The sequence below is a fragment of the Caretta caretta genome, chromosome 9 (genome assembly GCF_965140235.1).
Source record: "Caretta caretta isolate rCarCar2 chromosome 9, rCarCar1.hap1, whole genome shotgun sequence".
In the NCBI taxonomy this organism is placed as follows: Eukaryota; Metazoa; Chordata; order Testudines; family Cheloniidae; genus Caretta; species Caretta caretta.
The window spans coordinates 88,577,196-88,592,760 of NC_134214.1; the positions used below are offsets into that span (position 1 = coordinate 88,577,196).

The 15,565-nt window shown below is 41.1% G+C and overlaps 1 protein-coding gene across 2 annotated transcripts in view; it reads left to right on the forward strand.

Annotated features, from left to right (window-relative positions):
- The window catches only part of THOC2 (THO complex subunit 2), a 110,125-nt gene extending 95,396 nt beyond the window's left edge, over positions 1-14,729 (forward strand). For both annotated transcript variants that reach the window (XM_048863133.2, XM_048863134.2), the window contains 6 exons: positions 1,827-1,964; positions 2,334-2,403; positions 2,482-2,639; positions 3,679-3,755; positions 3,868-3,915; positions 13,892-14,729. In XM_048863133.2, the coding sequence (XP_048719090.2) occupies positions 1,827-1,964; positions 2,334-2,403; positions 2,482-2,639; positions 3,679-3,755; positions 3,868-3,895 (471 nt within the window). In that variant the 3' untranslated portion in view covers positions 3,896-3,915; positions 13,892-14,729. The remainder of the gene's footprint in view (positions 1-1,826; positions 1,965-2,333; positions 2,404-2,481; positions 2,640-3,678; positions 3,756-3,867; positions 3,916-13,891) is intronic.
- Positions 14,730-15,565: the final 836 nt, after the last annotated feature.

Consider the following 15,565-nt stretch of genomic DNA (forward strand, 5'->3'; position numbering starts at 1 on the left):
CAGGGGTGTGTCTGTGCGGATTTGATCTTGTGCTTTTTCAAGAAGTTTCTTGAGCAAATGCTGTAGTTGCTTTTGGTAACTCTCAGTGGGATCATAGGGTAATGGCTTGTAGAAAGTGGTGTTGGAGAGCTGCTGAGCAGCCTCTTTTTCATATTCCGACCTATTCATGATGACAACAGCACCTCCTTTGTCAGCCTTTTTGATTATGATGTCAGAGTTGTTTCTGAGGCTGTGGATGGCATTGTGTTCTGCACAGCTGAGGTTATGGGGCAAGTGATGCTGCTTTTCCACAATTTCAGCCCGTGCACGTCGGCAGAAGCATTCTATGTAGAAGTCCAGTGTGCTGTTTCGACCTTCAGGAGGAGTCCACGTAGAATCCTTCTTTTTGTAATGTTGGTAGGGAGGCCTCTGTGGATTAGTATGTTGTTCAGAGGTATTTTGGAAATATTCCTTGAGTCGGAGACGTCGAAAATAGGATTCTAGGTCACCACAGAACTGTATCATGTTCGTGGGGGTGGAGGGGCAGAAGGAGAGGCCCCGAGATAGGACAGCTTCTTCTGCTGGGCTGAGAGTATAGTTGGATAGGTTAACAATATTGCTGGGTGGGTTGAGGGAACCATTGCTGTGGCCCCTTGTAGCATGTAGTAGTTTAGAAAGTTTAGTGTCCTTTTTCTTTTGTAGAGAAGCAAAGTGTGCGTTGTAAATGGCTTGTCTAGTTTTAGTAAATTCCAGCCACGAGGAAGTTTGTGTGGAAGGTTGTTTTTTTATGAGAGTATCCAGTTCTGAGAGCTCATTCTTAATCTTTCCCTGTTTGCTGTAGAGGATGTTGATCAGGTGATTCCGCAGTTTCTTTGAGAGCGTGTGGCACAAGCTGTCAGCATAGTCTGTGTGGTATGTAGATTGTAATGGATTTTTTACCTTCAGTCCTTTTGGTACGATGTCCATCTGTTTGCATTTGGAAAGGAAGATGATGTCTGTATGTATCTGTACAAGTTTTTTCATGCAGTTGATAGATTTCCACTCCATACGGCTAAATGCAGTGCCTTGCATAATGACAGGTTTCAGAGTAACAGCCGTGTTAGTCTGTATTCGCAAAAAGAAAAGGAGTACTTGTGGCACCTTAGAGACTAACCAATTTATTTGAGCATAAGCTTTCGTGAGCTACAGCTCACTTCATCGGATGCATACTGTGGAAAATGCAGAAGACATTATATACACAGAGACCATGAAACAATACCTCCTCCCACCCCACTCTCCTGCTGGTAATAGCTTATCTAAAATGATCACTCTCCTTACAATGTGTATGATAATCAAGTTGGGCCATTTCCAGCACAAATCCAGGTTTTCTCACACCCCGCCCCCCCCCGCCCCCACACACAAACTCACTCTCCTGCTGGTAATAGCTCATCCAAACTGACCACTCTCCTTACAATGTGTATGATAATCAAGGTGGGCCATTTCCAGCATAAATCCAAGTTTTCTCACACACACCCCCCCCAAACACACACACACCCCCCCCAAACACACACACACACACACAAACTTACTCTCCTGCTGGTAATAGGTGCCTAAGTACTCTAAGTTGCCACAAGTACTCCTTAGCTTTGTATAAGATGCTTTTTTTAAAGAGTTTTTGAGTATTATGCTACATTTTTTTCCACAGATGGACAATAGAGGTGCCTTTAACCTTTTGCTTGGCTGGAAAGTAATAATGTTTAGTTTTTATTCTCTGAGATAGATATGTTGCAGTAAACAATACGATTTTTTTTCACGTCCACATTTAGGAAGACCTATTAATCCTCAGTAATATTGCCTTAATTTAACAGCACTACATTAACCACACTGCTCCTGCACTGTCCAAGAGTAAGGAGAGAGAAGTGGAGAAGAAAGATTTGGACAAGTCCAGGGAAAGATCCAGAGAGAGAGAGAAGAAAGATGAAAAGGATAGGAAAGAGCGAAAAAGGGTTTGTGACATTTTTATGGAATAGCTTAGAAAGTTGGTGCATGCTTGACTCATTCTTTGACTCTAAGTAATAATAATTACAATTGTTGTGGTAAACTTTATAGACAGAAGTGACCTGCTGCAGGGTTTATTCTTCATTTGCCCTATTAATTCTTAAAAGGTCAGTACTTGACATTAATAGGTTCTAAACTGCATTTTAATCTTCCATGTCAAGAGAGTTAAGTTCAGAAACTTTAAACAAGCTTTAATCATGCAACTGCCTTTCAACACTTGAAAAATATGGTATTTGTACAGTATTCTAAGTAGGATGCTGTTTTAGAAATCAGCATCTGTTAATCTGCTAACATTATATAATTGTATTTGGCTTTAGGATCATTCAAATAGTGACCGGGAGGTGCCACAGGACTCAACCAAAAGGCGTAAAGAGGAAAATGGAACAAGTATGTGTTTTATTTCATTTTTCTGTGCTTGAAGTGTCCAGTCATTATTATGAATTGTGTTACGGGGTTTTTTTCCAGCTGGTTCTTCAAAACATAGTAAAAGTGAAAGTCCATCTGATTCCCCTCGTTCAAATGAGAAGGAAAAGGAGAAGAATAAATCAAAATCTTCAGGCAAAGAAAAAGGTGATTCGGTCAAAACTGAAAAGATGGAGAAAAGTTCCTCTGGTAGCAAAAAGGTAAAATGAATAAATTTTCTCATTTGTCTATTACCTGTAAACCTTTTAATTGAAACATTTTGTTCCAGGTAATGCTTTGGAGTTATTTTTCAGCTTTTGAATGCCCTTGTGTATGGCCTAGATTAGTCACAGATATTGCAAATGGTAGAGGAAAATACATCTGGAACTTTTGGCCGTGTAGCCGCAACTTTACACTCAGTAGTCAACTGTGACTGGATAACTCATGAGGGAACGCCTTTCATGTTAGCAGCAATGATGGAGGAAACCTTTTGTGCCAGATAATACTTATTTTTGAATGCTATGGTGCGAGTTTATAGCCTAGATTGGTGGCTAAAATCTAAAAACAGCGTTTTCTATACTTTGGTTTTAGGAATTAAGTTTTTTTCCTTTTCAGTCCAAAAAAAAAATTACTTTCAGAAAAAAATTCTGAAATGGGGCCTTACTTAGATATTGATTTTGCCACAGTTAGCATATATTTGATCAAGAAATCTACATGGGAAAACTCATTTGGCCCTTGGAAAGGAAATGTGTTAAATTTGAAAACTATATTCAGTCATTAGAGTGTGAACCAGACTGATTCTACTTATGCTTTTAACTGCAAGTCTCAGTGCAGCCATATCTAAGAAGACACCACAGCACCCATTTAGGATAGTCTTCTTTTGAAGACATTTTTAAAATGGTAGTGACTACAGTAGATCCGTCTTCAACTATGCATATGGAGTTTACTGGAGTTTTTGAGAAAAAATTGTTTACAGTAGTGTAATATATTGTTAAATTGATCATTGGAAGAGGCATTTATAAGTACACGAATATTACAGTATTCAGGATGAAAGTGGCCAGGGCCTATGGGGTTTTTTTGAATGGAGGTGTGTATATGACAGTGCCTTTCAATATTTAGTAGCATCCCAGTGAAATCCTCATTTTTAGAAATATAAACCTTAATTGGCTCTGATGATTTTGGGCTGTCATACTTTATTATGAAATTCTTTGTACACTCAAACATATTTTGCTTTATTTTCCATATACAAATTTTGCACAGGAGTCTAGACATGATAAAGAAAAAACAGAAAAAAAGGAAAAACGGGACAGTGCTGGAGGGAAAGAAGAAAAGAAACAATATCCTTTTAACTTTTGATCACTGGAATTTTAAGTAGCATAAACAGTGAAGTAAGATAACTCTGTGTTCTTAAGGAATTAAAAAAGCATTTTTCTTTAATGCTTAATTTACTCATAAATCTTCAGACAAGCACAGATAATGAAGACTGTTCCAATCAAGGTAAGAATTATTTTCATGTTTTCCCTTTACCAAAGTATTGAAGATACCTGTTAAAGTCTATGGGTAAAATTTGCATCTCTGCCGTGACCCCTCTAAGGTGGGTTAAAGTGCCAGAGTGGCATAGAAGGGGATCAAAAAAAAAAAAAAAAATTCCCCAGCACATAAAATAAGGAAGACAGCCCCAGGCTGCTCTAAGAGGACTCTCTCAGAAGCCTTGACATAAGGGCTGACTTGGGGGGCAAGAGAGGGGTTTTAGAGGAGGACTGCAACACATAATGATGTGGAGATTCTGGGCAGCTGGGAACAAGGCGGCTATAATGTTGACAGCCCTTGATAATCCACTTTCTGCTTGATAATCTTTTGCTATCAAGTTATTTTTGAAATGTAAAGCAGCACATAGGATACATTTAATTATCTGTAAGCCTGTGATCTCATACTCTGCTTTTCCTTCATATTAAGATAGTTCATTATGGCTGTGTAGTCTTTGGCCTCTCCAAATAAGATTGGACAAGAAGTGAAAGCTTCACATATAGTTCTTGAGAGACAAGTCTAAACAAGATCAACTTCAACATATTTGTGTTTAAATTCCAACTTGAATGTGGGTGTGACTCGAGAGAGATGTGCCAAAAAATCTGAAAAATTTTAATCAAGTTTTCTAAAATCCTCTTCCAGGGCTGTTTAGACATTGTCACATATACAGATTCATTAAAATATTGGTAAATAATTTACTTATACCAAGAAAAGCTGACAAATTCAGATTTGAAAGATAAAAATGAGTCTTTAGCAAGCAGTTCTGTGTTCAGGTATTTTAGGAGTCTCAGAACACTGTTCATTTTGTGGAGAGCAGGGAAGTGGTGCCCTTCTAGATTTCAAAATAATTCACCCATCCACCTAGTCTCAGAAGCCACGTGTCACAGCCAACCTCTCTCCAGAGGACAATGGACAATTTTACATTCTGTAAAATATGTGTAATTATGGCTGGTAAATATTAGAGTTGACTGATTAAACCATAGCAAATAATTTATTCAAAGAATGTAGCCTCTCTGTTTACCAGTTGCCTGTGAGCAGTTTATAATTTTCTTATATTTGTTCTCCATTCAAAATTACTTGATGAATTGTTTCTGTGGAAAATTATTGGTCTGTAGACTGATTTTCTGCATAGTTGCAGAAAGCAAACATAAGGAAGAATGCAGCTGAAGCAAACTCAAATTTTTATTCAATTAAACATTCGTTGAAGTTTTAGAGTTAATTGCCCAGCTATAGTGAACATGGTTCTAAAATGTACTGCCACTTGGGTGAGGTCTTCAGCCTCTCTACCTCTACCTTTATGCCATCAAAATATAGTAGTAAACTTTCACCATGAGCAAAAATCAGGGTGGCAGTACTTAAAACAGGAATACTATTCAGTATGTTATATGACAAACGAAGATGGAGATAAAGGTCAGAATATGTATCAGTAACTTAAGGGTCAAGCAAAATAGTTTGTACTGTCACATGACTCCTGCTAAGAAGATATTTTGAAGTGTCCTCCACAGGAAAATTACAACAGCACCTCTGCTGTGGTGTCTCTGACAGAGTAACCTGGAGATAACACTGGCGCTGGGGGGAGGGTGGCAGAGACCTTTTGCCCTGGACTCAGAGATAAAGAGGTGCAGGAGAGCTGCTTTCTCTTTTCTGCTCCACAGATATGGCAGGGGTAGGGGGACTTACTTTGTGAAGTCACCTCACCATCCAGAAATGCCTTCAGAAGGCATCTTCTTCACTGAGACTATTACTCCAAAAAGCAATTGGTAGAGCCTTGTGCAGATACATCATTTGTATTCACATCCGATCTGCAGAAATGGTCTGTGAATGTAAAGGAGATATCCATGTATTTGCAGGGCTGTAGCAATTAGGGAAGTTGAGTTGGGTCGGATTTTAGAAGGGTTTTGACAGTTTGTCCTGGTGACGTTGCTTGCCCAGCCACTAAAGCCAAAAGCAGGTATCTGAAGGGAGTTCCTGCATAATGAAAATCACACTGGTGCCCTGTGCCCTTTGGTAGGGTCTAGGGGGAAGGAGATGATGCGAGGAGTCAGGGTCCTAGCTATTTTGGGGACACTCTTCTCCTTATATATCATTCTGAGTTTAACCAAGGCACTAAACTATATTTGAACAGCTGGGAGCTGTGTTCTCTGAAGGGCTCTCATTTATGGAATTTACTTCCCTTGTTCATTTAACAAAGCCAGTGTCTGCTGACCTTTCGGAAATGGTCTCAAGCTTACTGATTTGCTTAAATGTTTTCTTAAGGGAGTGCGCTTGAGCAGGCAGAGTTCTGAGCCTAGGACAGAGTTCTTTTGGGGCTAACCTTGTGTAGCTTATCTTCTATTAGAATACCAAACTACATGTGACCAGAAGTTCATGTATGTGTGCTTTCATAAATGGAGAACTGAAATATATTCAAATGAAGTATGATCATAAAAATACAATTTATCTAGCATAGTTTAAGAAACAAGCACTTAAGTAAATGTCAGTTCTTCAAGGAGTGTCCCTGTGGGTGCTCCATTTCAGGTGTTGGTGCATCCTTGTGCCTTTGATCGGAAAATTTCAGGAGCAGTGCTTGTCTGGGCCACATGTGCGTGCTCCCCATCTTGCACCTGGCACTGCACGACAAGACACCTCCTCCCCCCCAATTCCTTCTCAACCATCCTCAGTCTGACATGGAGTTCCCAGCAATGTTAAGACTGATAGCTAAACTTAGAGTTTAGAATAGGTCTTTAGTACCCTCGTTAGGTTTACATATCCCTTTCTCCCCATTTATTTTCTTTAATTTTGTTTTTCCTTTCCCCCTTTACTCCAGGTTTGAATACCCCTTAACTTAGATAGAGTTCATCGTTAGGGTTGAACCACTATAACTTGAGCCATGCCCAATTTACTGGTCTTCAAGTATTGCCTTTCCTGCTGAGAGGTGATCCCGTTTCGGATGGGCACTCTGTGTGTCCGGTGCCTAGGGGAGACACATGAAGCTCACACCAGAAAGGACCAAAACCTACACCTCAAACTATTGTTAATGGAGAAGTCTCTGCACCCAGCATCTGATCCAGGTCTACAGACCTCCCCTGGACAGTTTTCCCCAGCAACTTCACCCATATCACAGTGGAAGGCTCAGTCTTCCAAAAGGCAATGAGGAAAAGGGCTTCAGCTTCTGTCAAGGAGCCGCCAAAAAGGAAGCACTCCCTGGCCCACTCCTCATCCTTAGTACCAACCATACTGTGGCTGAGTACTTACAAGGCACCAGGATTGTCTGGTACCACGAGCACCGTGAAAACCAATGACTCTAAGTAAACCTACCTCCTCCGCTACTGCACTGACAAGAGCTGCCTCAAGATGCAGCACTGATACGCTTCATGGAAGTTATGGCGCCACCTCCTGTCCCAACAACTCAGAGTTCTCCAAGGCCAGCACCGACAACTGCGACCACAAGAGCACTGTTGGCACTGACCACCTCCGTACCGAAACCATCGGCACTGCACCTCTTCCTACATCAGACGGACCTTCATGTCTCATCGATGCCTGAATCACCTTTTTCCACCACTGATGTTTCTCTGGCACGCACAGCACCACGTCAGCCCACTTCACCACTGGCTCCTCCATTCTCTAGTGAGGAAGAAGATAGTGAGGAGGAAGTTGCCTTCTCATCTCAGCGCTTCTCTCCCGTTCAATCTACTGCAGCACTGAGTCCACCTGTACAGTCTAAACCTATCAGAGGGCTGACACCATTCGCCACTCAGTGGCCCTACTGGGGGACGTACAGAAGACTACCCTAGACTCCAAGCCCATACAAGAAGAGGCTTAGAGCTTCCTCACCACTGTCAGTTGGTGCACTTTCAGAGCCCCCTGAGGAGAGCATTTGAAGAACAGGAGGAAACCCAGGAACAGGAAACATCACCAACATTTCTTTCTCATCCCTGGACAAGGCCATAATGCTGCCACCACCACCCCCAGCGGTGGATGATTTTAAATGCATTCAAGAATTCTTTAAAGAATCACTGATACCATAGAGTTTCCTCTAGAGGAGCTCCCAGACTCCCAGCACAAACTACTGGGCATTCTCCGTACATCCTTCTAATCTAAAATTGCGCTTCCCATAAATGACTGGCCAAAAACATGGCAGGACCCCAGCTACAATACTGCCCACCTACAAGAGAGCAGATAAGAAGTACTATGTTCCCTCTAAAGAACTAGACTTCTTCTTTTCTCACCCCGCACCAAATTCACTAGTGGTTGATGCTGTCAACCAGTGAGGCAGACAACAACAACTGAGATCCACTCGATACGACAAGGAGTGGAAAGGTTTGAATCTTTTTGGCCACAAGGCCTATTCATCTGCCACTCTTCAGCTCTGGATTGCCAATTATGCTGCCCTCATGGCAAAATACGACCCCACAAATTACTCCAAACTCACTGAATTTACAAAAAGAAAAGGAGTACTTGTGGCACCTTAGAGACTAACCAATTTATTTGAGCATAAGTGAGCTGTAGCTCACTTATGCTCAAATAAATTGGTTAGTCTCTAAGGTGCCACAAGTACTCCTTTTCTTTTTGTGAATACAGACTAACACTGCTGTTACTCTGAAACCTGTCACTGAATTTATTGACGTCATACCGGAGGACAAAAGAGACCAATTTAAGTCCATAATTTCAAAGGGCCAGCTCCTATTCAGAACCACCTTACAGACCTCTCTAGATGTGGGCGATATATTGGCGTGCTCCACAGCCACTGCCATAGCTATGTGCCGGACTTTGTGGCTTCACCTGTCTAGCTTCCCAAGGAAGGTATAATCCACCGTCGAGGACCTCGCATTCAATGGCCAGAAGCTGTTTGCAGCAAAAATCGATGAGTCACTTCACACCCTGTAAGACTCAAGGGTGACGTTCTGCTGCCCTTATATACACATCGGCATCAAAAAGAAAACAGGGTAAATATTACCCCACTCAGCACACAAGGTCTGTCCTGTAAACCTCACAACAGAGGCACTATGACACCGAAAGACAGAGGCCTCCAAAGCATTGCCAACCTCCAGCTCAATCATCAACATCCCACCAGCCCTCTGCAAAACAACAATTTTTTGGGTTTGGTTGATGACCCATAAGACCTCCCGCATTCTTCAGCACTGACACCATCACTAACCATCCACCGTTTCGGAGGCGGGTTGGCTCCTTTCTACCTAGCATGGCAATCCATCACCATGGATAAATGGGTTCTGGAGATAATCCATTCAGGCTATACAATACCATTCATCTCCATCCCACCTTCTCTTCTTTTCCCCTCTTCAGGACCCCTCTCACGAACACCTTCTAAAGTGAGAAGTAAACCACTTACTACAACTGGGTGCCATGGAACATGTACCATCACAACACAAAGGGAAGGGTTTTTACTCCCACTACTTCTTAACCCAGAAAAAGAATGGAGGATGGAGGCCTGTCTTAGACTTCAGAAAACAAATTTGTAAGGGTCCAACGGTTCAGGATGGTCACATTAGCAAAAATAATACCCACACTGGAACAGGGGAACAGGCTTTTGACCCTCAATTCAAGACGCTTATTTTCACGTAACCATACATCCCATGCACAGGAGGTTCCTCAGGTTTACTCTGGGGACAGAACATTATCAATACAAAGTTCTGCTATTTGGCCTGTCGACAGCACCTTGGGTGTTTTCCAAAGTGTTCCCAGTAGTGGTAGCACACCTCCACAAACAAGGAGTGACCATTTTTCTCTATCTGGATGATTGCCTGTTAAAGGCACCCACCTTGGCAGATGCCATAGGCACTATGCAGATGACAATCACTCTCTTCTTGCGGCTGGGACTACAAATCAACACATGAAAATCAACACTAACACCTGTGCAGAAACTGGACTTCATCCGGGCATATCTCGGTGCTCTAGAGGCCAAAGTGTCACTACCACCAACCAGATTTCTCACAATAGCCAGTCTGATCTCCACCGTATTGAACAGCCTACAGATATTGGCATGGACTTACGTCCAACTACTAGGCCATATGGCAGCAACCACGTTCGTGGTACGACACATGCGTCTTCACATGTGCTACCTTCAGAGCTGGCTAAGAACCATGTACCACAGAAATGCAGACACTGTTCGTAATGCTGTTCAAAGTCAAAGACTCGCTACACTGGTGGACACAACCCAACAATGTGTGCATGGGAGTCCCTTTCACACAGACTCCACCTTCAATGATTCTCACAACTGACGCCTCCTTGATAGATTGGGGGGCCCATCTACAACATCACACAATTCAGGGCAGGTTGTCTCCCATTGAGACTCTTTTCAGAGGAACAGCCGTGTTAGTCTGTATTCGCAAAAAGAAAAGGAGTACTTGTGGCACCTTAGAGACTAACCAATTTATTTGAGCATGAGCTTTCTGATGAAGTGAGCTGTGGCTCACGAAAGCTCATGCTCAAATAAATTGGTTAGTCTCTAAGGTGCCACAAGTACTCCTTTTCTCATTGAGACTCTGTTACACATAATTCTCCTGGAACTCTGAGCAGTTCGCAACATGTGCTTACACTTTCTGCCATTGATCAGGAACAAGACTATACAGATAATGACTGACAACATTGCCTGCCTGTTTATACAAACCAGCAGGGAGGGGCAAGGTCGCACTGCCTATGCACCAAAGTCATTAAACTATGGAATTGGTGTATCCAGCACGTCAGCATCTCAGCCTCGTACCTCCCAGCACATCAAAATGCCATAGCAGATACATCAAGCAGGGAATTCTCCCAGGACCACGAATGGGAACTAAACACGGTCCTACAGAGCATATTTGAACGCTGGGGTCACCCATCCATAGACCTTTTTATGACCTCCCAGAATCACAAATGCCTGCAGTTCTGCTCGAGAGCAGGTTTGGGCCCCCGTTCCTTGGGCGATGCCTTTCTCCTCAAATGGGATATGCATATCCTATACATGTTTCAAGCTCTCCCTTGCTGTCGGCGGTAATACGCAAAATAAGAGCTGAAAAGGCCAAAGTCCTCTTGATAGGCCCCACATGGCCCAGACAAACTTGGTACTTGCACCATGCACTCTTCCAAATCTTCTCTCATAGGATGCAGGACAGGTTTGCCACCCAAATCTGGAGAGCCTTCACCTGAGAGCATGGCTCCTACCTGGCTCCAGCACAATGAACTAACCTGCTCGGAACTGGTGAAAGACATATTGGTAAACAGGAAGAGGACAATCACATGGAATACTTTCCAACAAAAATGGAAGAGATTTGCCATCTGGTGCCAAAACAAACAAGTCCAACCTGTTACCGCTCCCTTCCCAATTATTTTAGAATACATGCTGGAACTAAAAAATTCCAGTCTATATCTTAATTTGCTTAGAGTACACCTTGTCACTATGACTGCTTTTCAACCCAAGGTAGACAGGATATTGATTAGGGATGTAAATATTGTTTTAAAAAGTACCCGTTTAAACTATTAAAATTATATCTGTTAACCATTTAATCATTAACAAGTTCACAATTAACCCCATGTATATATTATCTTTATCAAGTGTGTTTACTAACAACAAAAACAGACTTACGTAAACCCACATAAATCGAAAATACTGATATATTCCTCCATGTTCTGCCATACTTTCGGTTTGTAGAACTGCAGATCAAAGCTTTAGTCACGAGGTTACACAACCCAATTGCTACATATTTGCTGGTATTGCTGTGGCTTTTTTAATGTGCACATTAGGTATTACAATATCACAAAACTATTTTACCAATGTGTTTTAAATGTTAACTGCAATATATTAACAGTAAGACTAGTGCTTAATGGATAATGGTTTAATATTTTACATCCCTAATATCTATATTTGCCCATCCTACCACTAAACGATTTCTATTGGGCATTAGAAATGTTTACCCTGAAATATGAGTGCCTACCCCACTTTGGGGCTTGAACTTGGTATTACGCTGCCTTACCGGAGCCCCATTCAAACCATTAGCAACATACTCACTAACACATCTGTCGATGAAGGTTGCATTCTGATTCGCTATCGTGTCCACCCAACAAGTGGTAGAGTTAGGAGCCCTCATGGCACACCCACCTTATACTATCTTCTTCAAAGATAAGGTCACTCTAAGACCTCACCCTAAATTTTTACCTAAAGTACTCTCCTCTTTCCACCTGAGCCAACCAATCCATCTTCCCTCGTTCTTCCCCGAACCCCATGGAAGCAAATGGGACTCCATATTATACACCCGGGATATCAGATGCGTATTAACATTCTACCTTGAGAGAACCAAGACCTTCAGAAAGTCATCAAGACTTATTTCAACTTCAATGCAATCTAAAGGTTCTGCCATTTCCAAGCAGAGGTTGTCCAAATGGATTTCTGGGTGCATTCACCTGTGCTATAAACAACATGACATACAATCCCCACCAAGTATCCGAACTCTATCTACCAGGTTGTTATCAACCTCAGTAGCTTTTCTCAACAACATGCTGATCATGGACATATGTAAAGTGGCCATCTGGGCGTCCACGCACATGTTTACAAAACACTGTGCAATAGATCAGAGCTCAAGATCAGGCACATTGGTAGGACTTACAGTAATATCATCAATTACCTGCACAACTCCGAAACCCCTTCTGTCCATCAAGGGCCACTGCTCAGCAGTCACCTGAAGTGGAGCACCCACAGGGACGCTCCTTGAAGAAGAAGAGAAGGTTACCCACCCTGTGCAGTAACTTAGGTTCTTCGAGATGGTGTCCCTGTGGGTGCCCCACTATCCACCCTCCTCCCCTTTACTTTGAAGTTCAATCTGTGGACTCGGGTGGAGAAGGAACTGAGTGGGAGGTCTGGTTGCGCTGCACTAGATAGGTGCTGACAACAGCATGAGACGGGGAGAGCGCATGCATGACCAGACAAGAACTGCTGCTGAAATTCTCTGATCAAAGGCGCCCACATGGACATAATCTCAAAGAACAGTGTTAGGGGGCTTATTCCTTCACCCACTTACTTCCCTGGTCCTTCTCGCATGAACAGAGAGCAACAATACCTGAAGTCCAAAGATGCAAACAATTGGATGTTTATTGGGGTGAACTTCCAGCAAGCATGATTTCAGTTTCCTTCCTTAGTATCCTCCTTCCCAGCTCTGACACCACAGAGCCTTACACCTGTGTCCCTGTTCCCATTCCTACCCTTAGCCAAACATGATTCCAACTTCCTTACTCCCATTCCCTGTTCCCATTTCCCCCTTTAGCAAAACATGATTCCAATTTTCTTACCCCCATTCCCTGTTCCCATCTCCCCCACCCACACACACACCCACCCCCTCCCACCCACACCCACTCACTTCATCATGTGAAGGAATAAGCCCCCTAACAAACAGGATGAGTAATCTTCTTTTACACATTTAGGTAATACACATTCAGTTATTTCTTGCAATAAATTAAGGGGCATCTGGTATAACATTCACCTTACTCTCCTTTATTTGTGGGGTAAGTGTGCAAAAGTGCTTTTTAGAGCAACACAGAATTGTGGCAGCTAATTCCATTCCTGCTGCTTGCACAACCTCTTCTGTTACATTCTCCATAATGTGTGTATTGCTTTATATTCATTGCTTTTATTTCTCATTTAGACATATTAATCTTCTTGGGATAGTGTACAACAGCTTGTTGAATTTCACTTTTTCCAATACTTGTTTTTGTTGAATTTTTATCTATTAAGCAGAGTTTTCCATTATTTTTATTTATAATCCCAGTGTCTGATCGTGTGTGTTAGTGTAGTTCTCATTACAAAGTAGGAAATTGAAGTAATTGTCTGTAAAATCTAAAGATAATCAGTGTAGCCAATTAAAATAGTATTTTTCCACCCTCATTGTTTGGACTGTGAATGAAAATAAATTCTAACAAGTTCTGAATCTTCTGATTCTTTAGAAATGACATCTAATTGCATTGGCATATGTATTTGTTGTAGGTGAGGTTGAAAGTGGAAGATATCCAGCTGTGACCAGAAATGTATTTTCAAGAGTATAGATTGCACAGAAATTTGTGAATGAAGAGGACCCATCTGCATCTCCTTAAATTATTCAGTTCTCTGCTTTATTTCCCCCATGCTGAACATTTAACTGTTGAGTTGTACATTACTGTATTTTAACTTGTTGCTTAGTTTCTCACATTTATTTTCAGTACCTGGCTGAAAGTGTTACCTATTCCATATTTTAGCACAATGTGCTGCAAACAGTTGCCATAGTGCAAATGAGGTTTCATGTGTACAGAGTTCCTCTTTAGGTTGTCTAAATACTGCCTGAGTTTAATGATTCTTTCGATCTGAACTGCATTCTTTTAGGTGTCTGAAAACCATAAATAAACAGTTATTGAACAATTTTTGAATTTACCTCATTTAAACTCAGTTTTTATTTATTACTTAGCCTGTTTTTAATATCAGTCACTAAAAACCAAGTGGGAGCACTGTTTTCATGCAATGCTTAGGAATTATTTGTATATTATGTGTACAACATTGAGCTGTTTAAAAAAAACAAAACAAAACAAAAAAAATCCCAAACCTGCACTCAGTTGTCCCTTGCCACATCTTTGTTTGTCATGATGTTTTTAGATAAATTGGAAAATACTCTCTTCAAAAATGAAATAAATTAGGTTTCAATTCTACAGCTACAGGAGCTTTGTATCGCTGAACTTTAGTCTGAAAAGTTTCACAATGACATTTTTAAAAAAGAGAATTTTTTTTATCTGCTGAATTCTACCAGTGTAACCTTTTTTCTAAATAAACAATAGTTTTCTCAATGGGTCGTAAATCATTGTGTCTGTGTTGTCGCTTTATTGACAAAGGTAGTGCTAACAAAATTCAATTTTAGTCAGTGTGAGCTAGCTTACTTTCCTTAAACCTCTTCCACTATGACTAAATCCTCTTTCAGTTGGTCTGCCTTACAAATCATTTCATACACATCTGGAAAAGACCTGGGTCATCTAGTGTGTCCCCCTGTGCTAGCGTTTGATCCTGTCTATCCATTGTGGATCAGGCACAGAAATCACAAATCTGCATTATGGTTTTGAATGCCTTTAATGATACTATTTCAGTAACATCCTTTATCAAGGAAGTCCACTAATTAATTTTACAGTGATTTAGGAAAAACACCCTAACCTAAATTTCCTCTTTTCTTGTCCATCTTAAATATTTTTCCAGCCCCTATACGTGAGGATCTAAATGTGTTCTTACTTCAGCAGAATGTATTAAAGAAATATTTTATGCTTTGTAAGTCTGGTCCCTTATTTTTCAGCCTGATAACTGTTACCTAACAGAGTAGTCCTCACTTTCCTGAAAGTAAGAATTTGCAGGATCAGCCCTTAAATTTGTAAAATCAGAAAATGAATAAGTACAACTAGTTCATTATCCTAATAAAGTAATAAGAACAGGATCTTGTTAGTAATAGCAGTAATCTAGTGACCTTCCTCTGATACTACATATTTTAAAAAACCTGGTGTTAGAGGTCTTTGAGACATATTCTGTTTAATACTCTGTAGCAAATGTGTTTAAATGTTTTTTTTTTAAATTTAAGTGACATTTCCGGTGACACACTTCATCTCAAGGACACAGATAGTTTCAGTTGCTTTATTGTTTTTTTTAAACTAC